At 46.1% G+C, this 25,755-nt stretch overlaps 1 protein-coding gene across 34 annotated transcripts in view; it reads left to right on the top strand.

Moving 5' to 3' along the window:
* The window catches only part of tcf7l2 (transcription factor 7 like 2), an 89,945-nt gene that overhangs the window by 51,960 nt on the left and 12,230 nt on the right, over window positions 1–25,755 (top strand). For all 34 annotated transcript variants that reach the window (XM_035613238.2, XM_035613237.2, XM_035613235.2 and 31 more), the window contains 3 exons: window positions 20,418–20,550; window positions 23,003–23,105; window positions 24,103–24,189. In XM_035613238.2, coding sequence (XP_035469131.1) covers window positions 20,418–20,550; window positions 23,003–23,105; window positions 24,103–24,189 — 323 coding nt within the window. The remainder of the gene's footprint in view (window positions 1–20,417; window positions 20,551–23,002; window positions 23,106–24,102; window positions 24,190–25,755) is intronic.

The following is a 25,755-nucleotide window of genomic DNA, read 5'->3' as shown; positions in this document are numbered from 1 at the left end:
TGAAGAAACACAAAAACACAGACAGCGTTCGCTCACCGTGTAGGGCAGAGAAGGCAAGTTACACAAGCACAAATAAGCAGAGACCCCCCCATCCCTCTACCACCGTTCCCTCGACCCCCCCCTCTCTCTGTGGGAAGCGAAAATTGGGCTGAAGTGTTTGTTATTGAATACGTCCGCGGAAACTCCAGGAAATGGACTTAATTTCATATTGAGGCACATGACTCGGAGGATCTTGGCGAACCAATTAACCTCACCTCAGCTCATTAAAAAAACTCCCCTTTCATGGCCAGAAGCAACGACTCATCCGCGAACACGGGACATGAAAGCGCAAATTTGTCCATCCAAAACTCTTGAAAGTAATTGGAAAGGTAGATACGAAAGGGCCAGTAATCTAGTGACACAGCCTTACTCGAGTGAAGTAAAGATAGAGAGGTGATTACAGGAGGAACAAGCCGAGAGAGAGGACCCATCGCGCGGATGACCTCGTATAAGCTCGTGATGATTATATTATATCGGCTCTGGAAAAAGGCAACGGTGAGCAGCAGATCTCGCTCATCAAGTCTGAGACAATGGGGTCACCCCAGCTGGAGATACAGAAACATCTGCTTCGCACAATAGAGGTCAGTTCACTCGGTGCCTCGATGCAGACCGAGGATTGTTGTGCGAATGTCAAATCTCAAATCACCCAGCTCGGTGTCAGATAACTGTAACTGGTTTTTTTCCTGCTTTGGATGCAGCTGTAGTAGGCTTAGCTCAACACGCTGTCAACCTCATTGAAAGTCCATTTGTGTCACCGAACGAGAACATTAATATTAGTCGTAAATAAAGGATTGTGGTGCAGTAAATTGCAAGTGCACAGTTTTTTTTTTCTTTTCCTGCACATAAAACATCCTTTTCGGGCATTTGTTGAAGCTACCTAATGGGTTAATGGCACTGAGAGAGAGGACCCGTTCAGCTCTTCACCAAGCCAGCGTGTGTGTGTGTGTGTGTGTGTGTGTGTGTGTGTGTGTGTGTGTGTGTGTGTGTGTGTGTGTGTGTGTGTGTGTGTGTGTGTGTGTGTGTGTGTGTGTGTGTGTGTGTGTGTGTGTGTGTGTGTGCGTGTGCGTGTCACGGCTCACACTGTGCACACTCATCAAGCCACATGCAAACAACCAATCTCTGTCATCTGCATGGAAATAATTACGGGGAGATAAACACACCATTTGACCGTTTTCACAGCGATCTAATCCGAAAGCCGGGCCGCGTAAGCGCATGAGGGAGATGATCAAATCCCTGCTTAATGCAACTGATCACTACTGCGTGTTCAAAATTCAGCCGACAGCAGAAGATGCATCTCCTCATCTCTCTCTGCATTTAGCGTGTCTGCTTTCTCCTTTCAGTCATTTCTATTTAAAACAGAAATTAGGCTAAAAATTAAATTTAGTATTAATTTAGATTTTGGCTGTTTGACCCATTTTTTTCTTCTTGGCTGTACAGTACATACCATCAGTTGTGTGAAGGAAAAAAAGAAAGGCGCAGGCCTTTTGTGTGGAGATCAGAATGGCGATGAACTAGTGTTGGTTACAACCCCATTGCTCCGCGCGTTTCCATCTCCTTTTAGCTAGAAGGCAAACGGCAACCGAAATCTGATTATCCTCCATTATAAAGAGTGATATTTTCATCCCGCCGATTCTCGGCACTGCGTCAGAGCATTCGGTCACTTTAATGCCGGGAAAGGCCTGCTCTTTTGACAGATAGTAGATATTCCCAACATCACTTGTTTGGACATTTCTGTCTTTTGTGACATGGAATAAAAGACGGGCAAGAAACTAAAAAGCAACTAAATAATGTCAAAAGATCAGAAATCAATGGGCCGGAGGAACGTGATCCGCACGGCTCCGAGTGCGACCGCTCTGGCTCCCCCCCCCCCACCTCGCATTATGAGTCTTTGCGCGGCCACTAAAGTTGCTTTTGTTTGCCCCCTCGGAGATGTAACTCAAGCATGAGGAAGCCGTCTGACAATGTTTGGATATCGGCGAAAAATAGCTTTTTACTTAAAGGTTACTGGCCAAGGTTTATTGAGTTACACGTCCGTCAGTGACGGGAGGCAGAAGAGTTGAGCCATGAGAGCTCCGTTAATGTGTAGGTTTGTGTTTCACATTTTGATGTACCAGTGATGTGGAGCAGCAGGAAATGATCAATGAGGCCGTGGATACAATGATGATAAATACTGAGATGGGAGTTGGGTTTTTGGCTGATGTTTTTTAATTTTTAAATCTAACATAAAAATGTACTAATATGCAACAAAACGCACATACAACTGTCAAAATAGGAGACTAATTTCCCCTGCATTATTAATGAATTTATTATTTTTTAGAGGATGCAGACCTAAATGTGCTGATATATAAATTACAGAATTTGTTAGCAATAACTAGTAGTATAATATAAAAACCTTTATTTTTTGACAATTTGTCATTTTTTAAAATTTAGCTGCATAGATGATCATAATTGAATGAGGACTTTCTTACAATATTGGTGCAACACAAATAAAAAAAAAGTAATAATAAACTTTTGAACTATTTAGTCTGTAAATGAAATGATTAATAGTTGTATAGAGATTGATTCTGAAGATCGACAAATATATTTAAAAAGCTGATGATAGCTCCCCTTGTTGGGTAAAAATAGACACTGCATTTATTATCAGCTAGTATTTTTCGTAAAACTGTAGGTCACTGGCAGGTTACTTTATCGCCCCCCTTTCTCCCTAAAGAAATAATGGACCCCTTTTAAAATCATTTTTACGGGTTGCACTAGAGGTTACATTATAAGGTTTCAACTTCTGTGGGAGTTGTGATCTGTTCTAATAAGTAAAGAAAATGCAGCGGCACAATGCTTTGTGTCACCCACTGAGTCTGAGAGATAGACACAGGATTAATATTTTTAAAAAAAGAAAGGGAGGGAGGGAAAAAAACAATTTCTGGACATTTCTAGGAGATAAATTTAATTTCTTTGCTATTTGGAGGTCTTCTTTGAAAATGCAATTGTAATGAACACATTCAAAACCGGAGAATAGATTTACCCTCGGCTTCAAATAAGTCGGCGTTATCGGACTCTGTCATTCGCTCCTTTCCCATTTTCGAGCTGCTAATTGATGTTTTTGATGTCGGCGAGAAAATTGAGGAAAATGTCATGTGTGAACCGGCGCGGAAGTTAATAAGATTGACTTCGTTGCCTGAATTCACAATGAGCGAAGGAGAGGCGTGTAATGGGGACTGCTGCGAATTCGCCCGTCCATCTGCCGAGGGATGAAATCGACACCTTGCACGAACGGGCCCGTAGAGGTCGATACGGAGGGGGTGAAGCATTTGGGATGCCCCCTCCGACTCAGAAGAGAAAAAAAACAACTAGATTTGCCCCCCCCCCCCCCCCCCCCCCCCCCCCTTCTTAACAGTAGGGTTTTGATTTTGTTTTCCCACTGATTGGAGTGCATAAGCAGCTGTTTTTCCAGAGGGCTCCTGCCCCGGCTCGGGCCCGGCTTTTCAGTTGAGTCGTCTCCCAGGGCCGCCTCCGTCCTCGCTCCAAACAATGCTCGTTCTTAATGCTGTTTTGAGTCTGAAAAGCCACAGAGCTTTATAAAGGTTAGATTAAGATGTGGCCAAAAGATGCACCGATATCAGTTAGGGTCATTGCATATGCTTGGCCAATGTGTAACAGAGCCTGAACTTAAATCCCCTTAAATAAAAGGATAGAAGCACCACCGGGGTCGCTCCATCTTGAGCCATTTATCGAGCGCTGGCTGAAAGCCCAGCGTAGCCGCCTATACTTCCCATGTACCTTCTCCTAAAGTACATTTCGACTTACAATCAAATTATTAGTCCGAATTTGCCGTTTAAAAACAAAAATAAAAGTGTAATTTTTTAAAAAGTATTTATTTGTTGGTGCACATTAACGTTGGGTGTATTGGGTTTTGCGTTTTTAATTGGGCCGCGGATTAGTTGAGTTTGGTTCATTGCTTCTGATTATTTTTTTTCCCGGCCTAAAGGGGACTGAGCTAAAGCCCTAATACGGCCAGTACCCCTAAGCGCTCTTCTTTTTGAAGACACCAAACAAAACAAAAAAAAGTGGCCTCGGCGAGCGTTCGGCCCTCCGAGGATCGTGGATAAGGGACATTATTCTCAGAATAGGCAATTAATTCCGCTGGCAACGATCGGCTAGAGCTTCTTCCCCCACCGCCCCTCCAAATGCCCTCCTCTCCGCCCTCCACTCGCCATTTGAAATGCTAACACAATGAAATATTTTCCTATTGGTCCGTGTCCCTCGGCTAAGCCACCGCCGCGGGCGGAGAATTTCATCGACTGATGAGACCACAGGCATGCTCGATAAAAAGGTTAACTGTACGTGACACGCACTCCAAGTAGCCCGCGCTACCTTGAACTCTCAAGTCCTGTAACTTTTATTTGACTTTTTATTGTTAGCGAGACCGGGCTCGTCTTTGGCCGCCGCGGCGAAAGACGAAGCTGATTTCTTTTCTTTTTAGCAGAATTGCCGAAGAAATGAGGATAATATGACAGTTTTCTTTTTTCATGAAGCAATGTCCTTGTTTCTCGATTGTGCGTTTCCTGCGATTGCCATTGTTGCAGACGAGTTTCCATTTTGTCGCAGATTATTTGACAGCTTTTTCTTTTTTTCATAAAAAGGTGATGGGCTGTAATCAAATGCAATGCCTTTTTTAGATGATGACTCGGGATAGCTCTGCCCACGTAATGTTCTGTTTCTTACGGTACGACAGAGGAATTTATTTGTTGAACGGTGAAAATATTCCTCGTGCAGACGTTGATATTGATTGGAAAAAAAGAATGAATAAAGTCAGGATTTGTATTTGTGCTGAATTAATATCACTATTATCATCCTTAAACCCATTCATCCGAGACCTTTATCTTCCGCTTACATTTTCCCCTCCACGCGACGCGGTGTGCATTTGTGTCCATTGTGTCGGATTTCACAATAGCTTGGCTCTGCTGCGTGCGAATAGAGAACAATCCGGGATGGCACATTTCTTCCGCCTTCAGGGATACGCGAGGTAGACTGCCAGAGAGTGGGAGGAGGATTCCAGGCTGTTTTCAAATTGTTAGTAAAAGATATATGGGCACAGAATAGGTATGGCTGCTGCAGTACCCCCAACCCCATCTTTCATGCACACAAACACACACACGCGTGCACACACACACACACACACACACACACACACACACACACACACACAGTGCTGTGCGAGGACTGAGGCAGGTGGCTCCCCATGGCTGCAGCTTCATGACAACATGCCATTAGAAATAGCAGGCCTGTTGATCAATCCTGCCGACATGACAGCTTCGCCGCGAGGCCTGGCTCTTTGAGTGCCGACGCCGCGGCAGCTCCCTCTCCCGTTTCTCCCCACTAATTGGTGAAGGTTTCTCTTATATATGCTCGTGGCACAGGGGCTTTTTTTTTTCTCCCCCCTCCACCACCTCCTCCTCCTCCTTTTCTTCTTTTTCTCCCTCTCCATCTTTTTTTACTTTTTTAGTTTCAGCTTCTCTTTACCCCATCCACCACCCCCCCACCCATGCCACCCATTTTTATCCCTCTTTCTCACTGTCTTTCTTTCTCTCACACTCCCTCCCCCTATATATATATATATATATATATATATATATATATATATATATATGATATAAAGTGTAATTTTTTTGTTTTTCATTTTACCATTGTCACATTGGAAGCGATAACTTTTGGGTGAGATATTGCAAGTGGGTTGAGTAAAGGGATGTGTGTGCGCCGCGGGCAATGCTCGTTCTGTTTTTTTTGTTTTTTTTGTGGGACTATTGGAGGTGAGATTTGACATTGACTCTAGGCAATGTGCATCAGCACCAGAAACACAATGGGGATCTTTGGGGGGGGGGAAATGTAATCTTTCTCAGGTGAAATGAAGGAGAAACTAGGGCCTTTGATACAGTTACATTTTTTTAATTGCATGGTTTATTTTGACAATTTGGGCAATGCTGCTAAAAATACTCCACATCCATAATTAAGTGTCATTTACGTTGAAGCTCATTTATTTATTTATTTGTTTATTTGTTCTTCACAAACAGCTGTGCAGCAGAATCCGCATTTGTGTTCATTTGATTCATCACGTAATCCCCCTTTCTTTTCTCATCAAACAGAATTAAGTCGCAAAAAATGTCAAAATAATTGTCAGGGAAATGGCTGCGCGTTGCCTGCTGACTTGTCACGGCACACAGGGCTGCGTTCTAATTCCGCCAGCGCTTCGCCGGCGCATCACTCTTAAACGCCACCCACTCTGAATCTCTCTCAACTAAGCAAATGAGGGGGGAGATAAGCACACATTAAATGTTTAACTGTCTCGCATTTGTCATCTGTTTTACCCCTCTTAATTAAACAGACACAGCTTAGCCCCGGCACTCCACTCGCACACACACACACACACACACACACACACACACACACACACACACACACACACACACACTCTGCCTGTGAGCACCGGAGCCTGAGCGCAAACCCCCGTGTCCTGCCGATGATTAATTTAGTCGTTAATATTTATTTTGCTCAGTCCCGCAAAGTTAGCAGCTCAGCGGAGGGTGAACCTGAGATTTTGTTCGCCGCAGTCAGTCCTGTTACCAAATGAGGAGGGAAAAAATGATTGTGTATATTTTGTGTTTGTTTTTCTCAATACTTATTTTCTCCATTTTTCTTTCATAGTTTTTATTCAGAAGAGAGAAGAAGTGTATACGAGTGGGCTGCTGGTGATTTGTGATTTGTGCCTGCGTCAGTGTATTATGGTGACGTGGTGCGAGTGTGAAAACATTAACTACTACCTCCACCCAGTGGCACAAAATGAAAAAAAAAATAAAAAAAGGCAGGTGTGATTGGCAGCACACAGTATTTAATGTAGTGGGAAGACTTGCCGTGAGCGTAGAGGGGGATGTATTCAGCACACAATAGTACTGCTATCTCCCACTCTGCATTGTCTCTCTCATCGCCGACCTTATTACATGCCGTATTTGGCATGAAGAATCCCCTTCTTATCTGCACTGAATTTTAATGCCAATACGTGCAGATGGCCGCCTTATTCTAGTAGTTGTTTTGACATCATATTGCATTTTCTGCGAGTGTGTGTGTGTGTGTGTGTGTGTGTGTGTGTGTGTGTGTGTGTGTTTTGGTTTATTTTTTCTCAGTGAATCAGAAAGGAGATCTGTCTGCGCCACTGTACACTACTGTGCCCTCAACTTGCTGACTGTTCTGTAAAATATAGTGCGATTGAACAATGCGAGCGCCGGCGCCTTGCCGCTTCTCGGGGCGTCAGCAGACGCGGGAAAAAGGGAAAAGGGGAGAGAGACGGAGCCGCCCGGCCCGGGGTGAGTGGGAGAAGAGAGGAGAGCAGAATTCGGGGGCTCCTCTGAAGCCCCCTCTCCAGATCCGAGGAACGGAGCGGGGATCAAAGTGGCTTGTTTTATGTGGCTGGCGCGGGACTTTGAAGTCCCAGAGTCACCTACAGCACTCACTTCATCAAGTTCACTAGTGTCTTAATAGCAGATCAATAAGTTTCAAAGTCGGAGAGTTAATTTGATAGTGGCGCTGATGTGATCACGCTGGGCCACAGAGCTGCCTGCTCCGCTCCCTCTCGTCTCTCTCTCTTCCCTTCTCCCCTCCTCACCTAGATTGGACCTGTTTCAGGCTCTCAACTTGAATTAGGCCACGACGGGATTCTGTGTTTCGGTGCCTGTTTTCATCGGAAGCCTCTGCGCGAACACTTAATCAGCGTCTGCGCTTTGTGTCGTGACAATTAAAAACCCCATTTGTTTAATTAGAATTTAATTTACAGCATCCTCACACAAGCAGTTAGACGTGTATTAGAAAATTCATATTTTACGTCCCTGTTTTAATATTTCTATTATGAAGAAAAATGTGTTAATGTGAATTAATGCTGTTTGAGCTGCAATACAGTTTTTTTATTTTGAGCAACAAATTATTTGATCGTTTTAGGTTCAAAAATAATTATGTTATAAAATATATCTAAGACAATTTATTTTTAATTAAATCCAATTTGTTATTATTTTGTATTTATTTAAATTTTTTCATTCCTTACTCCTGAATTTGATCAAATCCCCTTCATTACATGTGTCATTACAAAATATAGAATTATTATGTTTATCATCATTTGCATTTCAACATAAGTAAAAAAAATTGAGAGAAGATTTTACAAAGTCATATCTAAAGTTTTAAATGTGAGCGTTGCGCTGGGGGGAAAAAAACAAATAGATACGGCAATGCCGACGGCTTTTGGAGATCGGAAGAATAAGGAAAAACGGAGCGCTTTCTTATGCGCGCTATTCATTTCAGAGAAAAGCGGCGCCATCTGTATCTGGTGCCGTGATACCGGCGAGTTGAGGTCGGATCGGCACCTGGAGAACAAAAGTGCAATTTAGTATGTTCATCTAAGGGTTGCTAATGGTATTAGGGAGCCGGCAGGGTGGTCAGCGGGGGCCCGGCGCTCCAAGGTGAGCCCGCAGCTTGACCCCCGCACTCACACCAATTCACTGGGACGCTGGCATTAGTGCCCCACATCTGCCATTTTTTTTGTGCAACACACACACAATGCTTTTTTTTTTTTTATTCTCCATATGGGCGCGAGGAGAAAATGAGTTTTAATTTGATCCGAATCAGATCTCGCATTCGGCCGTTTCGTCAGACCGAAGGATTAATTGCACTGAGAAAAGGGCTGAAAAGGATGCTGCCTGCGCAGGTCGATGCTGTGATGCCCATATGTGAGAAAAGTGAAAAGTGTTTGCTTTTTGAAAATCATGCAAAATATACTATAAAGCAGAGGAGCGAAGGCGGTGGCGAGTCATCTGCTTAATTTTTTAAGACGGGTGCAAGTAGGAATGCTCATGGCTCCGGCAAATATTTCAGATATGAGGAAGCTTTATATTTATCAAACCGTCCCGAGAAATAGTTCGGAATGACATCATTATTTGCCAAAAAAAAACCCATATTTAATATTGTGCATTGTGACATTTCTGGTGAGGGTTGAAAAAATAGTGTGCAGAGAGCCGTGTTTTGACATCGCCGTGGTTCATGGTGTTGAGGTTGTTTCTGTGGGGAAGCGGGTGGCGGAGCAAGGAGAGCGCTCCTGGATGGAGCTGAACTGCTGCAGCGGGTGGTGCTGATGGAGGCTGCCTGTGTGGTCCTCGGCGGTCGGTGCTCCGCCAGGCTCTGCCGAGAGCGCCGGAGGTCCGCGCTTTTTTTAATGAATGTTTCATGTGGAAAATTTTAGCGCCCCGGCATTGTTCACAGCGCTGCACTTTGCACGTCTTATTTCTCTTAATGTTCCGACAAAGGTGCAAGAGAAAATCCAGATCTTCTCGTAAAAAAAGGGAAAATCAAGGAGAATAAATCCATTGTGTGTCATCAAAGGAAAAAAAAAGAAAAAGGGATGTTCTCTGGATTCAAATTTTTGTCTGCCGTGATCAAAATTATTTCTAATTTATGATTTGAATCCTTAAAAAAAGGATTTAAATTATGATTTAAAATATTTCTCTATTCCTCTCCCTTTTTTTTTGCTTGAGCTTCCTGCTGTTCGTCCACCACGAAAATCTTGCTTCATTAAAAGTGTATTAATCTTCTCTCGTCTCATGGGAGGTACCTTAAGATGATGTTGTGTCTTCTTCTTTAAATTGTTCGAAGGAAAAAAAAAAAAAAAAATCTTCCAGATTTGGTCCCTGTCAGTCAGAAATAATTGTGTGCTTAATCTTGTCCCTGATGGATGACTTGGAGTTCAGCAATGGGCCAGCTCCAATGACAAATACAATATTAATATTCATTAACTGCTTTGACAATGCTAATTTTGATGCAGTAGTAAAGGGCCTTCCAAAGTTAGCGGCCAAAGCATCAGAGCTGAGCAAGGTGGCAAGATAATTTGTGCTGCTTTGCTGAGCTGAAGGCTTTTAAAGTCTTAAGCAGGGGGGGAAAAAAGGCAAGCTACCACAAACAAAATAAAAGAGAAAGGGAAAAAGTTCAGACGCAGTGGAAACCGGGACTGTGGAAGTAATACGATCAAGAGACGGCTACAAAAACCTGACACCTCCAATGCTGCATCTTTGAGCAAATATATATATATTTTTTATTTCAACAAAAAAAAAGGATCACAACATGGTAAGTCGGCACATTCTTGATTTTTTTTTTTTGTTGTTGATTTTTTTTGTTTTTTGTTTGTTTAATCTTTTTTGATCTTTTTCAATTATCGCCATTTGAAGATCAATAGTCATTTTTTCCTCTGCTGCGGTTGAAAGGCTCACAGCGGTGGTACGGCGGATGGTCGGATCACGGCTTTAAGAGTGGGCTTCCTCTCTTCAAGTCACCAGTTGGCCGGGGTTGAATTTCTTCTACTGCCGGCTCTCCGTCCGGGGCTTGTAGCCATTTATTGGTATTTTTCTGGTATTGTTTTAACTGCTGCTGTTGGCCTGTTGTGGCACGTTTGACTGTGGAGTTGGGGGTTCGCTTTCTTCCCCCCCCCCCCCCCCCCCAGTAGTCTGAAGAGAGTTCGGGCAGGAGAGTTGGAGGTGCAGAAGCGGCTCTAACAATGACGGGCTCTTTCGGTGATAAATGTCTGGGGGTTTTTGGGGGGTTTTTTTGGTCTTTTGTGTGGCTGTTTTTTTCCGGGGCTTCCTACATAAAAAATTGGGGCTACCGGCGGGCAGGAGTGCGGTGCAACGTGGCTGCAGCACCGCACAAACCTCTGCCCCGGAATCGGAGCGCTTTCTGTAAGGCTTTTTCTCTGACACTTTTTTTCTGCCCGGCGTTTGTGTTTTTTTTGATTTTGTATTTAATGCGGTGTGACTAGCGGTGAATGGAGCGTGGCTAGTTTTGGGGATTAATGACATGACGAGAGACACCCCGCTGCTTGAGTTTAGCCAAGTTAGGGCAACTCCTATAGACGGCACTCCACCACCTTTATGTCTGCCAAGCCGCTGAATGAAAGCCTCTCTCTTTCTCTCCCTCTTTTTGTTGTTCTTTCAACTTATCAAAGAAAGAGCGATGGACACAAAAGGGCTTATTAGGGGGGATATGAAGATGGGCACGGGGGGAAAGAGGGAGTCCCGGTCAGACGCGGAGGAGAGCAGCGCAGCCTGAGTGTGCGCGTATGAGTGCGTGAGGGGGGGCTGAGAGTGAGCGGACAGCTCCGGCCGCCGGCTCGCGGTCCTTCTCCGCTCTGGGACCTGGGGGGCTGCCGTCCCCAAGTCGCTCCGGCGTACCTCGGCTCTGGCCCGGTCCTCCGGCCACGCTCTTATCGGCTTAACCCATCGGGTGTGAGTGAGGGGCTGCCGTAGATGAGGTGCTGCCCCCCAGTGGATTAGTGGCTGACATGGTGGTGGGAGTCTGCTTGGAGTCTGTGCACCACCACGAGTGCCAGCATGCTTGTTTTAACCAGGAACCGAGCAGCATCCCAAATACAGCTCTTTTAAATGGTAAGACTTTTCAACATTTTAATTACTGCTGTGCCTCCTTTTCTGCTGCTTGTTTGGCTTTAAATATTTTTGTTGTGATTGGATGTATTCATGGATATTTTCCTGGGCTCCGTTTGGCAATTTATAACACTTATGTTGCTAAGTGACAGATTGACAATTTGGATAATGAAAGACAGTGTTTGATTGCTTTGTCTTGACAGCCTGACAGGGGTGTATTATGCTAAGACATCAAACTAAATAGGATTATTGCTTATTGTACGGTAAAAGACAATTATATTGAATCAAATTAATGAATGCCATTATATTGTACTGAAGAAATTAGACATGTTATACATTGTTTTAACATTTAAGCCATTTTGATCATTTGACACATCTGCTGCAACTGACTTTCTGTCGACATTAACAAACCAGGGTTCATATTTTTTACAGTTCATGTCTAAAATCTTCAAATACCTGCAATTTCTAATCTAATACATATTTTGTTTAAAACATAATTGTACTGTTATTATTATAGTAAATGCTAAACGAAGACAACCAGGACTTTGAAGTTAAGACGTGTGTGTTAATAATATCTTATATTTGCTGTTTTATTTGACATTGTTTAAAGTTATCTGAGTAAACAACGATTGTGTAAAGGTCATAGTTTTTTTTTTCTTCCTTTAGCCTGTTTGGTAAAACTTTTTGTTCTTTATAGTTCTTTTTTTATTTTCTCGCACACTTTTGGGTCTCGTGCGAACGTGTCAGACGGTGGAGTGGAATCCAGTTTTTTTTTTCCCCTTCTTCCTCGCCCCCTCGGCTCGCTTGTGTTGTTGCGCCGATTGCCATTGTGGCGGGGGTGATTGGGAGCTGTCCATCACTCGCCGGCGAACTGGCAGTTTACTTAAGAAAGTGCACGTGGGACAAAAGGAGATGGCAGGAGTGTGGCAGGCCGGCTGAATGGAGGGAGGGCAGGCAATTAGCCACCGCCTTGTCGGGGCTCTTTTACTTGTCAAGCTGGAGTCCCGGCGCTATTGTCCAAGCTGTGTAAAGGACATTCCCAGGGCTTTGTTTTGGCTTTAAGGGCCTCAGGACTGCCTGCTGCAGGCCAGGGGAAGAGCAGTGTCCTCACAGTGACGGAGAGGCTGCGACAACAGGAGAAAAAAGAAAGGAACAGCGTATTAACAGAAAAGTCTATGCTAAGTTTTTTTTTGTTTTTTTTTTCAAGTTGTCTCTGTTGCCAACTTTAAAATATGCCCTGTAACGGCCGAGGATCATTTTATTGGCCTCACTTTTAAAGATTTACGTGTCGGATTTATTTCCAACATTTTTAAATCCCCTCTCTTATTTTCTTATCTCATTTTCTTCTTCAATAACCTCCGCCGGGTTCTATGAAAATATATCAAATCTCACTGTGCGTGGATGAACATAATTTATTCTATAAATATTTAATTTGTCATGGTCATTAGTCAGGCTCAGGTTGTTAGGGGCTATAAAAGGTAATTAAAAGATGACAAGTATAGTTAATTATAGAATGTAAAAATTAAAAATATCCTTACACTTGGGAACTGTTTATTTTGTTAAAATGTGTGTGGGGGGGTTATATCTGAGGTCATTTAACATTTTTTTTCCCCTGTTCCTTTTATTTAGCATCTAGATGATATTTTCACCTCGTACTAAATATTTAATGTGGGGAAAAAAAATATTTTCTCTCAGCAATTTCAGGAAAAATTTCGTAAATTATCATTTACATTGATTTTAAAACCCGGTGTCAATTTTAGAAATATAAATTAGACAAGCAAGTCAGCCCTCTTTGACGGAATTCCTCTTTATTGCGCCATGCCTGTCTCGACGACGTGAAGCTTATCATTTGACTTCCGTATTCAGAAGCATAATGGGTTTGAAGGTGAAATGGTTGCGGAGAAAAAGAGAATGGGGAGAAGAAGGCGGTGGGGAGGGGGCTGGAGGCCTTGTTCACATGGACCTTGAATGGAGAGTTGTGGGGGGGGTTAAAGAAAGGAATTGTTCCACACTCTGAGGTATTGTTTGGGGAAAGGGTGCAAGGGGAGGGAGAAAAAAATAAATAAAAAGGGTCGCGACGAAAGGTGCCACATCCGTGTCAGAGTGAAGACTTTCTCTCCCTCTCCTCTGGTTTCCCCCCCGGAAAGTGGGTATGAAGAGGGGACTGTCAGCATCACACGGATAAAGTGACTGTTGGCCACACTTTGCTGAGCCTGCCCTCCCTTTGTGGATGTTGTTGTGTCTTGTTCCTTTTTTTTCTCCCTTCCATTCTCTCTCTCTCTCCTCTTTGTCTCCATCTCTCGCCTTGCTCACTTTACCTTGTAGCCAAAGCTTTTCAAGCTGCCAGTTCGTCTCTGGGCATCCTGGAGGCACAGCAGAGCCCACACACATACACACACATACTCTGAGAAGCACATCCTCAGACCCAAAGTACAGCAGGGATTTGGGTAATAACTGTGTGTGTGTGAGTGAGTATATATTTTTTTCCTGAGTATTGCTACTGGGAAGGCGGCTGCACTGCTGAAAAGCTGCTCAGAGTAATTTTTCCTTCGCTCTGTCCAAATTCTGGCTCTCACTTCTTGCACTTTTTGTCAGCGGCATCAGAACTTTCACTGAGCAAGGAGAGGAGACTGCAAGCCGCTCAGAGCGAGCTCGTCTGTGGTTAGAATGAAAGATTTTGGGGATTTCTTTTAGGGATGCACTTGGGTGGGTGGAGAGGATTGTGGAGAAACTAGGCCTCAGACCCTGAGCCTGTTCGAGAGGCCTCAAGAGAGACCCATGCTCTAATGTCGAAACCTAGGGGAACAACGGTCAGGCGGCCGCGGCAGCAAGTGCAAAGAGAGGGGGGGCGATAAACACACGCGCACCCCGAACCACACATGCCCAGCAACACACTCGCACACAGTGCAGGAAGGAGCCAAGGAAGAGACGGACAAAGAAGCGGGAGGAGAGGCGGCCAAGAGAAGCGAGGGAGCTTCTCCGCGGCGCAGAGTGGGGAAGCGGAGCTGGGGGGGGGGGGCCAGGTGGAACGAAGAGGAGGGGGAGCAGGAGACAGGGGGTGGGGGTGGGACAGAGGGGGTCATGTACCCGCGGGATGGAGCTCCAGCCCGGCCGGAGGAGACGGGGGCCAAGGCAGGAGTCCTGGGCCCCGGGCTCTCTCTCCTCCAGCAGGTGGGCTGCTGGCACCTCAACCTGGGCAGCTGGGTGAGTAACGGCACTGCTCCCCTGCTCCTTCACCGACGCTCAGCTTCCCTCTGACAGGTTGTTGTTGTTGATGGTGATGACGGTGTTGATGGTGCAAGTTGGTAGTAGGCTCGCGAGGGGGAAGGGAGGGGAGGGGGGGCTCGTATTTTGGCCGAGGGAGTGGTGGTGATGTGATTTTTGAAGTGTTAATAATCTGCCACTTTGAAAACTTTCGTTTTGTGTGTTCATGCGTATGCTTTCTTATTATAGTCAATTGTTTAAACCTTGCAATATCTACACACTCTTTAAAATGTATTGTTTTTAATACCCAGTAAAGTGGGGCCTAAATAGTAAATATAGATTTTTTAAAAATGTAAATTGATTTTTAAAAAGTAAATCAAAGTTTTAAAAAAAATAAAAAACATGATTCTCTCAAGAGGAATATATTATTGACTTAGCAAAACAGCATTTGATCCAACTCATGCCTTAACCATGAAATGTAAAAATAAGATTTCAATAACCCCACGATTAACATATGCCTTTGTTAATGTTGCCATCCAATTCAAATTCCTAATTGCCCGGCTTTCAACTGGAATTCTGAGGGGCTGATTGCATTTCAAAAGGCAGAACTCAGTCTGGGCTCTTCACACGTGCGATACAATATCTCCTCTTAGCTCTAACTCAGGTATGAGAGCTCAAGAGGCTGTTTACACTGAGAAGAAAAAAGCCTTAACGCACGTGTGTCTAAGAGGCGATTTGTCTTCACAGAATACAACGGTTCTGCCAAATACCACTTCATATTTAAGCTATTTGTGCGCAGTTTTATTTATCCGTGACATATCAGAACATCGTCTTCTCTGCGATTCCATTTGATGTGCCGACTATCAAAGATGGGAAGCGAAAATAAATGGTGACGAACGACTTGAGTGCTCGCGAAGAGAGCAGGAGGAAGGGGAGCAAAGGCTCTGGCCCACATAATATTTTTGTTCAGCGCTCTGATCAAGCAGTCGGCATGTCACTGCAGCAAAGTGAATAGATTAACTTTTAAATATACTGTGGTCTCAGGAGCCCCCTTGCCCTCAGAGGGGCATCTTCTCTGCAAGAGAGAAAACTGATCAACACCTCCATATCTGCTTTTTTACCCCCTTACAATTCCCAGGTTCTTTAATATTGTGAGGTTTTTGCTCTCTCTCCAGTGATTAAGCAAGAAATATTATTTCTGAAATGTAGCAGGGTTTTTTTTTTTTATCAGTGTGGTATGTGCTGGAGGGCCGTGGCTCCGATAAGCCTTTTAATTTGTCGAACATTTCATATTCCATTGCCGTTAATCTCTAAGTATTCCCTCAGATTGTCTGCTTCAATCTGAGGATTGATTTGACCGACTGCTACCAGGGCTTGTGTGTGTGTGTGTGTGTGTGTGCGTGTGTGTGTGTGTGTGCGTGTGTGTGTGTGTGTGCGTGTGTGTGTGTGTGTGTGTGTGTGTGTGTGTGTGTGTGTGTGTGTGTGTGTGTGTGTGTGTGTGTGTGTGTGTGTGTGTGTGTGTGTGTGTGTGTGTGTGTGTGTGTGTGTGTGTGTGTGTGTGTGTGTGTGTGTGTGTGTGTGTGTGAGACGAGAACATGAGTTGGTATGATATGAGGTTTGCTTGGAGATGGAGATCTTTAGCCTGGAGGGGGCCCTCTGTCCCTCCCTAAGGAAAACAGCAGTCGTGTGCGTAGACAGACTTCAACGGGACGACACTGACACTAGATGATTCATTAGATTGGTTTTTAACTCTTTGTTTTTGCTCAGATTAGACACACGGTCTCTCGCAACACACACACACATGAACAGATTGCTCTTCCCGAAGCTCCTCAGCATCGCTGTGGTGTGTGTGCTCTCTGTGTGGTGTCGCTCCATGCGCCTCGGACGTGGGCCACTTGCACGTTCTGGCGCCCTGGCAGCTTTTTCTGCTTGCTTTGGAATTTGGAGGCCTGAGAGGACCCCGATCCATCATCCAGCCACTGTCCTCCCCGCATCCCTCTCCTCTCTTCCCCCGGCCTCCCTTCTGTGCCCCGGCCTCACTGCAGCTCATTAGTGCCCCGCAAGCTGTTGTGACAACTCATCATATCATGACATAAAGCAGGCGGTAGCCTCCCGGCCCCCCCAGCACCACCACCACCAACCCCCCAAAGCCCGGGGCCCCGCAAGGTCACCACATTCACACTTATGGCTCAAATTGCCCCCTGCAAGGTGCCACCGGGCGGAAATGCAAGGCCAACAGCTTTTCCCTGTCCGGCTTCCACCTCTCCGTCTCCCTCTCTTTGTCTCACTCCGTCCCGCTGTCACTCCCCCCCCCCCTCTCCCCCAGAGGGCTGACTTGAAGCAGCTCATTCATTTGTCCACTTCCAAAGGGGCTCTTTTCCCACAGTGACAGAACAGCATTAGTCACCAGCCGGTACAGGAAATATTTTACACTTGAGATCATTTTTTCTGCTCATCACAGCCAGTGGCAGGAGTGTAGCACCTGCAGAGTGACATCGTTTGAAGGTTTGAACCTCACTTTCTGTTGGTTGTTAGCCATCGGTCGGCAGTAGATTTACAGCTATTGTAGACCGATGAATAGAAGGTAAATCGCTGTGAAATAAATAACAAAACGCAATCAGGCACATGTACTTCCTCTCCTCTGAGCCTATGAGCCTCGCAGCTGGAAACAGACGAATAGAATAGAAAAGAGTAGAGACAATATCAATAACATAACCAGAGGCGGCAGCTACTGCTTCCGTTTGTGTCTGCTGTATTAAAGTGTGCTGCCTGCACTTCACAGCACTGGCCTTCCTCAGCACCGTATGTGTCCTGGATGTGGAAGGAGTCAATGTGTTCCTTGATGTGCGTACAAGAGTGTGCTCTTAAAATGTTTCCTCGGGGTCTTTTGAATGCGAAATCTCCTCTTCTTCTTTTTTTTTTTTTTTTATGCTTGGAAATCTGGTGATCATGACTAGAGAGCAGTGCGCCCGTTTGTCTTCTGCTATATTTGTTTGTTGCAACGGTGGAGGTGGTGGGAAGGATGCAAGTCAGCGGGGGTGTAGGGGCAGGAAGTGCTCTTTCTTTTCCCCTGGCTTTTGTGGAGCAGGGAGAGTGAAGCCTCCCACGTCGACTGCTTTTGTTTCCCCGGCGCTCTGTGAGCTCTGTGCGGCTGAAGCACCCAGCAGCCTGCCAGACGAGTCCCGGGCTCGTATTGTCCCGCGGTGGCCACGGGGCAGGTGCTCGGGCCGCCTCCTCTCCGCTGGGACCACCGGGCGCTGCCTCGACGTCAAGTCGATGCCGCTTGCGTGTGCGCTGGTGATCACGTGGCATGTAGAGTGAGCGTGTGAGCCGATTGAAGACGACGGACCACGGGAAGTCCACGTCGGCCGGGCGGCCAACACTTTAGGTGTGACTTTGGCCAATGGCACAATGGATGTCTCGAGTTTTCACTCATGTCAGCAAGAAATATAGAAAGGTATTTCCTTGGAAATGGAGGCCGCAGTCAGTCACTCCAGCCTGCTGCTGTTTGCCCCACTTTGGGGTTTTTCAGGGTCAAAAAAAAAAAAAAGGAGCACACTCTTTGACCACAAGCGACTATGATGTAAATCGGCTGGCTCCTCGCTCGCTCCATCTCCCTCAGTCCCATACACACACACACACAGCCTCTCCAACTCCCTTCGTCTAAATGTGGACTCGGTGGATGGGCATTTTGGCCGGGGGCCCCTGGACAAAAGAACTCATTTAAATGGCCACTAAAGCTTTTTCAGCACAGAGAGATGAAGAATCGACAACATTCTTTCACATCATTACCCGAGGGAGGAGCGGGGAGAGGTTAGGAGGTGAGAGATAGGGGGCTGGCAAGCGGGGAAAAAAAGAGGGAGGGAAAACAGAGGCCATCTTCTAGCGTTCAGCTGGCGACTCATCAGGCTGCACTTGGCAGCTGTCATAACCCCCCCGCTCTGATAGTTTTTCTACCAGTTTCTTTTTTTTCTTCTTTTTCATCCCTCTATTCTCGATGTGCGGATCAGATCAGGAAGCCCATGCAACAAGATGTGTATTGGTTTGTGTTTCTTTTTAACGAATCCCATTCCACCTACCGCCCCCTCCACCTCCGACACACACACACACCCCCAGCCCCGCTCTCCCTCTCTCCTCCCCAGCCTTTTCAGCTCAGGGCTGTGAATGAGTCCCAGGAGTCTCTCTGCCTCCCTGGAGTTCTGCTGGGGTTCATTAATCTTTCATTGGGACCATGGCAATAGGGAATGCCCCCCCCACTCCCCATTCGCCTTCCCCCGTCCCTTCCCCCGTCCCGCTCCCTTACACCGCCGTCACTGTAGAAATAGAGATCTGTACGGAACCGTACAGATGGACAACTGCCTACTGGAAATGTAGCACGGGGCTCTGAGTGGACTGTTGGTGTGTTCGACTCTCACGTGGGCCTGAAATGAACTTCAGCCTCAAACAGCCGGGGCAGATAATTAGTTTTCAGCATTAAGCTTGGCTCACATGTCTCTCGCCCTGGGCCCACAGCTTTGCATTTGCTTTGTCAATGAGCATCGGGCAACCGAGCATCTTATGTATGTATGCCCCCCCCCCCCCTGACAACATCTAGTCCTATTAATGTTTTTCAAAGTCTGTTGGATATGTGCCACAGTGGAGCTTTTTTTTTTTCCTTCTTGCATGGGTTAAAGTCACTAATGAGGGTGTGTGGCCTATGAGAGCACAGACTCAACACCCCCCCCCCCACACACACACACACACACACACACACACACACACACAAGCAGCTTGGCGTCTCACTCCTCTCCCCCTGAACATATCATCCATGTTATGATAAGCCCGATTAGTGCTGCTTCTTTGACTGCTGAGGGCAGGATAAGGATGTGTGGGTAAAGAGGCGAGGAGCAGCCTCTGCCACCAGCCTAATCTACAGCAGAGCTCTAATCTGGTTATCTTGTGGTCTGGGACTGTGTGTATTAGTGTCTGTCCCGGCCTGGCCCGATGAGAGGGGCTGAGCTCCAGTTAACGCAGGGGGCCCACGGCAGCACACCCCTAAAGCTCCACTGTAATCTTTGGGTAATTGAAAAAAAAGGCCTGTGCCACTTAGGAGCACAAAGAGAAGATTACATAGCTAAAACTAATTTGGCAAAAATGCAGAAATGGATTTTCAGCCCCACCTCCTCTCGCCTAACCCTTTTATTACAATACATCCCGACCCTCTATGAACCGGGCCCCCGGGGAATAGAGGAGGGAAGGGGAGCGAGGAAGTGGGGAGACCAGGAGGAGGAGAGTCGAGCCGAGTGCCGACTGGAGCTGCTAATGACTGTGGATTTACACGCGCTGCCTTGATTTCGTGGTTTACAGATGATCGATTACTTCACTGCGAACCGCGGTTAAAAGTGCCTCATCACACGTCAGGCCCAAATGTGAACTGGCAACCCCCCAAGCCTCTCAGATTGTGTTACTGGATTCCAGGGTGACACCGCAGAAGTGTTTTTAATTACAAACCACACGATTTTCACTGTGGCTCGGCGGTTTGGCGCCTCACGAGTGCCGAGCATTTGAGCTCTTCTTTGGAGAGCTTTTCTGACCGAGTTGTAATTCTGCGGCAGGCGCCTGCTTTTCTCCAAACCGTAACCCAAATATTAACACCCTGGCCTCCTTTTTTTTTCTCTCTCTCCCCTTTTCTCTCTCTCTCTCTCTGTCCATGTCTATCCTTCTTCTTCTTCTCAGTCTAATAAGGTTCCAGTGGTACAGCACCCTCACCATGTGCACCCTCTCACACCTCTGATCACCTACAGCAATGAGCACTTCACACCGGGGAACCCCCCACCTCACCTACAGACAGACGTGGATCCCAAAACAGGTGAAGTTATTTTATTTTACTGAATGTCTTCGAGTGGCCCGTGCAGATCTTTCCAATCAGCGATCTACTTAATTCCTGCTACAAGCCGTATCAGAAAACTTCTCCTCGATAACCAAGCAAAGTTTTAAAAAAAAAGGGGGAATCAGAGGTTAAGAAAACCACAAGCAGCTCTCCTCAGATGAGACACTCCAGGTCTTTGAAGCTGTTTGCCCTGATGGGTGTGTGAGTGTTTTATCATGCCCTTCTGCCTCGTACAGGATCTCAGTGTTTGTCTTAATGGCGTCAGACTGTCCGTCTGTAGACACGATTCAAGATTCAAACATAACTCAGGTGTCGTAACAACAGTACAGGTATTCTGTATTGTACACTGTACTGTTTAAACATTCGATATTGACAACACCCAAATGTTATGTGAAGTATTCTATTCCACATTATATTCACACAGTGGGACAAAGTCGACTCAAAAGCTCTCATCTGTCACTGGTTGATTTAGCCATTGTGGGTCATTGACATGGTTTGGCGACGTTTGAGGAACAAGAACCTGAGCAGTTGGCCGTAAACCTCTCGTAAGACACGGAATCCAGCAAACAACCGTCTTGTGACTGCAACTCCCGACTGCCAAGACTCGCAAACAAGACATCCACTGTAGTTGGAGGACCTCGCGTCCAAATACCAGAGATCAGTGAAACACACGTCCACAAGAGCGTCTCTCTGAGATGCACGTCTGCACGCGGAAACCTCATAATGGAAGATGTGACCTGAGCAACTTGGATCTGAGCGTGTTTTTGATTACCCACGGTGCCTGTCAGATCTGCGGTTATGTCTTGCAGCCTGTTGATCGTGCTGATTCAGTGTCCAGGTTTAGCAGGCAGAGTCTGCCCACTCATTCCCGCTCCCGCAGACATTTTTTAGGCAATTTTATTCATTTCCCTGACCCGACACTTCAACATTTTTCCAGCTGTCATTCAGCCCAGCCTTTCAGGTTAATGTATTTTCATTGCGGTGAATAATTTCCCGCTTTTCAAGGCTTTCTGGAGGCTCCAGTCAATGTTTTAGGTAATAATGTTCCCTTATTATAATGGTCCTTACAAAGGGGAAATAATATGCCAGCTGCTGTTTAATGTAGTGCTTAATGGGGCTGCTTAATTGGCCCCAGTGATTTAATTAATTGATTAACGAGCTATATTAGGTCTTGAGCGCTGGGCGGTGATGGGATAATGTTTGTGAGGAGCTTTCCTTGTTATAACAGCGTTCCAAGAGAAGAAATGTCTTCCATCAGTCACAGAATCCCCCTCAGTTCCTGGATAACCTGGATCATCTGTGAACTCAGGGTGTAACCACGGCCGCTGGCCAAGTTCCGATCTGTGAAGATTGAACCGGCCGCTTTGGGACTGACCAAAATACCGCGTATGCAACGACAGCTGCACAGGGGCAAGCCAGCTGTGTGGAAGAAACATGCATCAGCCAAAATTAAAAGTCCCTCAGTTACTGGTCTACTAAGTGAACATACACACACACACACACACACACACACATACACACCTACCTCCCCGCTGCGCTTTTACACATGTCTAGTGTTCCCTGTTTCAAGTTTGTCACGACAAAGTTATTTTTACACGCGGCCTATTCAAGGCATCCACTCAGGGCAGCTTGTCGCTGCAGTTTCTTCGCCTGTCAGCTGCCACTGAATAAAAAGTGAAGGCAACAGCGCGGACGCTGAGATTTGCGCGGCAATGCCCTCAACGAGAGCTGTCCTCAAGTCGCCGGACATCTTTGTCACTGTTCGACTGTGGAGGGGTAAAATCCGATGATCACTCGGATGGAAAGAGACAAACAAATACACAAGGTCTCACGTGGTAATTTACGGTGCCAAACCTCGTGGTTGGACTGAACGTGCAGCCTTCGAAGTAATCGACCGTCGACTTCAACTGAAAAAAGACGTCCATAATCTGTAACTGCTGCATATTTCTAATCCTGCTTTATTCCTGTTTAATATCAGGTAAACTGCATCCAGCCAATTTGCCAGTGTAAATTAGCAGGCAGACTCCTATAGAAACCCCTGTGATCACAGAGAAGGCTTTAATTATATCGCCTTGTTCCGTTAACTTCTACACCTCAGTCATTTTATATCATTAATCTTCTGGTTCGGTAGACGTATGTGACAAGAATCGTGTTGGTGTTTTCTCCTCACCTCTCTCCCCTCTGCCTCTTCCAACACGTTGTGCCGCCACCGCCTCAAAGGCCTTTGATCAGGGAGTGTGATTTAGCAATGTGTACATGCGAGCAACGAGCCCTCTTCCTCCCATCTGCACTCCTGTGATGTCTGCCCTGTTCAGATGCGAAACTCTCAACAAAGAGTTGAATTCATCACTGACAAAGATTTGGTTCTCTCCCTGTCATCATCTCGTCTGACCACCTCCTCCCCGCTCCTGTCATCCTCGTTCTTCCACAGGAATTCCAAGGCCTCCGCATCCTCCAGACATATCTCCTTATTACCCACTGTCACCTGGCGCTGTCGGCCAGATCCCCCATCCGCTAGGATGGTTAGTACCACAGTAAGCGAATCCTATTTTTTCATTACTCCTTCTACCGTATATATTGTCATATGAATTGTGTTGAAAAGGCTAGCAGCAAGATTGTTATCTAAATTGTTAGAGAAGAAAGCGATTAAAAATAAAAGCAGACATTACCTTTACTTGTGTGTTCACTGTAGCAGCAGGATGTTGGTCTTTGTGTAGACAGGGTCAACTGTGACTTTGTCTCAGAGTGGGCCCTCTGTCTGAGTTAGGGGCCTCTCGCAAAAAAACAAACAAAAAAACTTGATCCCTGAACTTTGTAACACACTCGCTCCTGGACCACAACAAGCCCGTCACCGCTTGTGCAGGCCCTCACCAACCTCAACTCGCTACTTTGTGGCAAATCCTATTTTGCATGTGTCTGTTTGGTCCAATTAGAGTAATGAACCGTGATTGCCTGTATTTTACCCACAATTCCACACGGGGGCTCTCCCCTGGTAACTCTTGTCAACACTTGTTAATATGACAAAAGGCTACAAATTAAGCTCTGTTAATTTAATGTTTTCTCACCGCGATCTAAATACCGAGAGAGGCCCCGAGCGCAGCCAAGGCGCCCTTTGATTTGCTGCACTTTATTTTGGTATAAATTTACATTCATTATTGTTTGTCTTTGGATGTGTAGACCTCAATTAGCGTGATGGCTCCATTAAAGAGACCCGCGCTTCGTCTTTAATTATCACAACAAAACACCTAGTTCCAGCTCGGGGAGGAACAGGGCCCCCGTCTGTCGACACAGAGCGAAGGGTTATGAAATTTAATTAGCCACTGCTATCAAGATTTGTGGCATTCAAATTGTTCAGAGTTTTCCTCCCTTTGATCTGCGCTCTGCAATCCCCCTGATTTTTGTCCTGATCAAATGAGAATAAAACGGCCCACGGTGGGGAGAGGAGAGAGACAGAGGGCTTTACCTTTCTCCTCCTCCATCAACCAGGTTCCTTTACCTTCTTGTCTTTCTTCTTTTCCTCCCCCTTCCAAGGCAAGGTCAACCTGTTTATCCAATCACAACAGGGGGTTTCAGACACCCCTACCCAACTGCGCTCACTGTCAACGCATCCATGTCAAGGTGAGTTGAGCCCTAGAAGCTTCACACACACACACACACACACACACACACGGGCACGCGCGCGCACACACTCTTTTTGAGTCACTCACACACTCAGTTGTGTGGGTTTGTGTTGGCTGTGAGGGCAATTCACGAGCAACACACACGCACACACTCACATGCAGAGGCAAGCGAGCAGCAACTTCTCCCTTAAGGAGAGCTCGCACTCCCCGTCTCTGTGTTCAAAAGGCCAATTCTCCAGTGTGGGGCTCCAGCTAGCGTGCTCAAATATTAATTATATTTATCATTTTCTAATGAGGCCCCTGAAGAACATTTACCCCCACTGCATGTCAGGCAGATCTGAAATGAGCCGGGGCATGTCCTTGCTGTGAGTTTCAGTTGCCAGACGGATAAACAAACACAGCAACACTTTGAAGGGGACTAGATATAAGTTGGGGGGGCTGGCACTTTGTCTGCTGCTTTGGTCCGGCCCATTAGGGTCCAGCTCAAGTGCTGCTGTGGACATTAGTGCACCCATGGGGGGGGTGTGTGTGTGTGTGTGTGTGTGTATTTGTTGCCATCTTGTATACATGTCTGTGTGATTTGTCAGTTGGTGTTAAACTGCTTATTTTTCTCCCTTGAGGGTTATATGTTCTCTATATTGTGTGGGAAGTGAACATAATACATTTTAGATCATTTTGAGCCCATGATTTGTGGAAGGAACAACAACAACAACAACAAAACAAGCCTCTCTCTCTGCTCCTCCCTCCCTCCACTCCCCCCTGCACGTTTCTGCAGCAGGGGTTTTTTGGACGGGGGCTGGGTCCAGAGTCGAGGGATGAGGCTTCGCTTTAGTTTAATTACAGCCTGATTGGAAAAGCGACTCCTGAGGGCGGCATGTTTACACCTCTGTGACATTGATGGATCGAATAGAGGCCGGGAGGAGTCACAAGGGGGAATGGCGTTTTATTCATTTATTCATTTATTTTGAACAAGAGTTGAACTGATCCAGACAGTTACGTTTTTTTTTGTTTTTTTCTTCTGCTGCTTTGTAATGTTAAACTGTATATAGCGTCTTGTTTGGAAAAAAAAATGTTACTCTTAAAGTTATTCTGGAGAATGGTGTCTGGATAAGAGCCATACCCTCCCTCCCCCCTCCTCCCTGCCCACACCATCCAGAGGAAGTCTCAGGTGCAGAGGGTCGGACGGTGGGTCTGTGCAGACATCGGCATCTGGCAGCAGTACCCAGCCAACCTGGGCTTCAAGTGACTGCTAATTTGGTCCCTTAATGGCAGCCTCTACATTGTGATCATCGTATTTCCAGTGCTGCTAATTGAATATACAGGCGGTGGTGTGTGTGTGTGTGGGGGGGGGGGGGGGGGGGGGGGGGGGGGGGGGGGCTGGCCATGGGGAAGAGCTAATGCCCTGTGATGAGGCCCCTAATTGAATTAGTATAACTGAATAGATGGAGGGCTCTGGGAGCTCTCTGGAGAGTGGGAGGGTTTAACACATCTCACCCCCAAAAAAATCCCCTAACTCCCACCTCACATATGGGGGGAAAAAATAAAAATAATAATTCTGACTGTG

Source organism: Scophthalmus maximus, chromosome 16 (genome assembly GCF_022379125.1).
Source record: "Scophthalmus maximus strain ysfricsl-2021 chromosome 16, ASM2237912v1, whole genome shotgun sequence".
In the NCBI taxonomy this organism is placed as follows: Eukaryota; Metazoa; Chordata; class Actinopteri; order Pleuronectiformes; family Scophthalmidae; genus Scophthalmus; species Scophthalmus maximus.
The sequence above is the reverse complement of the archived record's forward strand: the minus strand, read 5'-3'. Positions and strand labels throughout refer to the sequence as shown.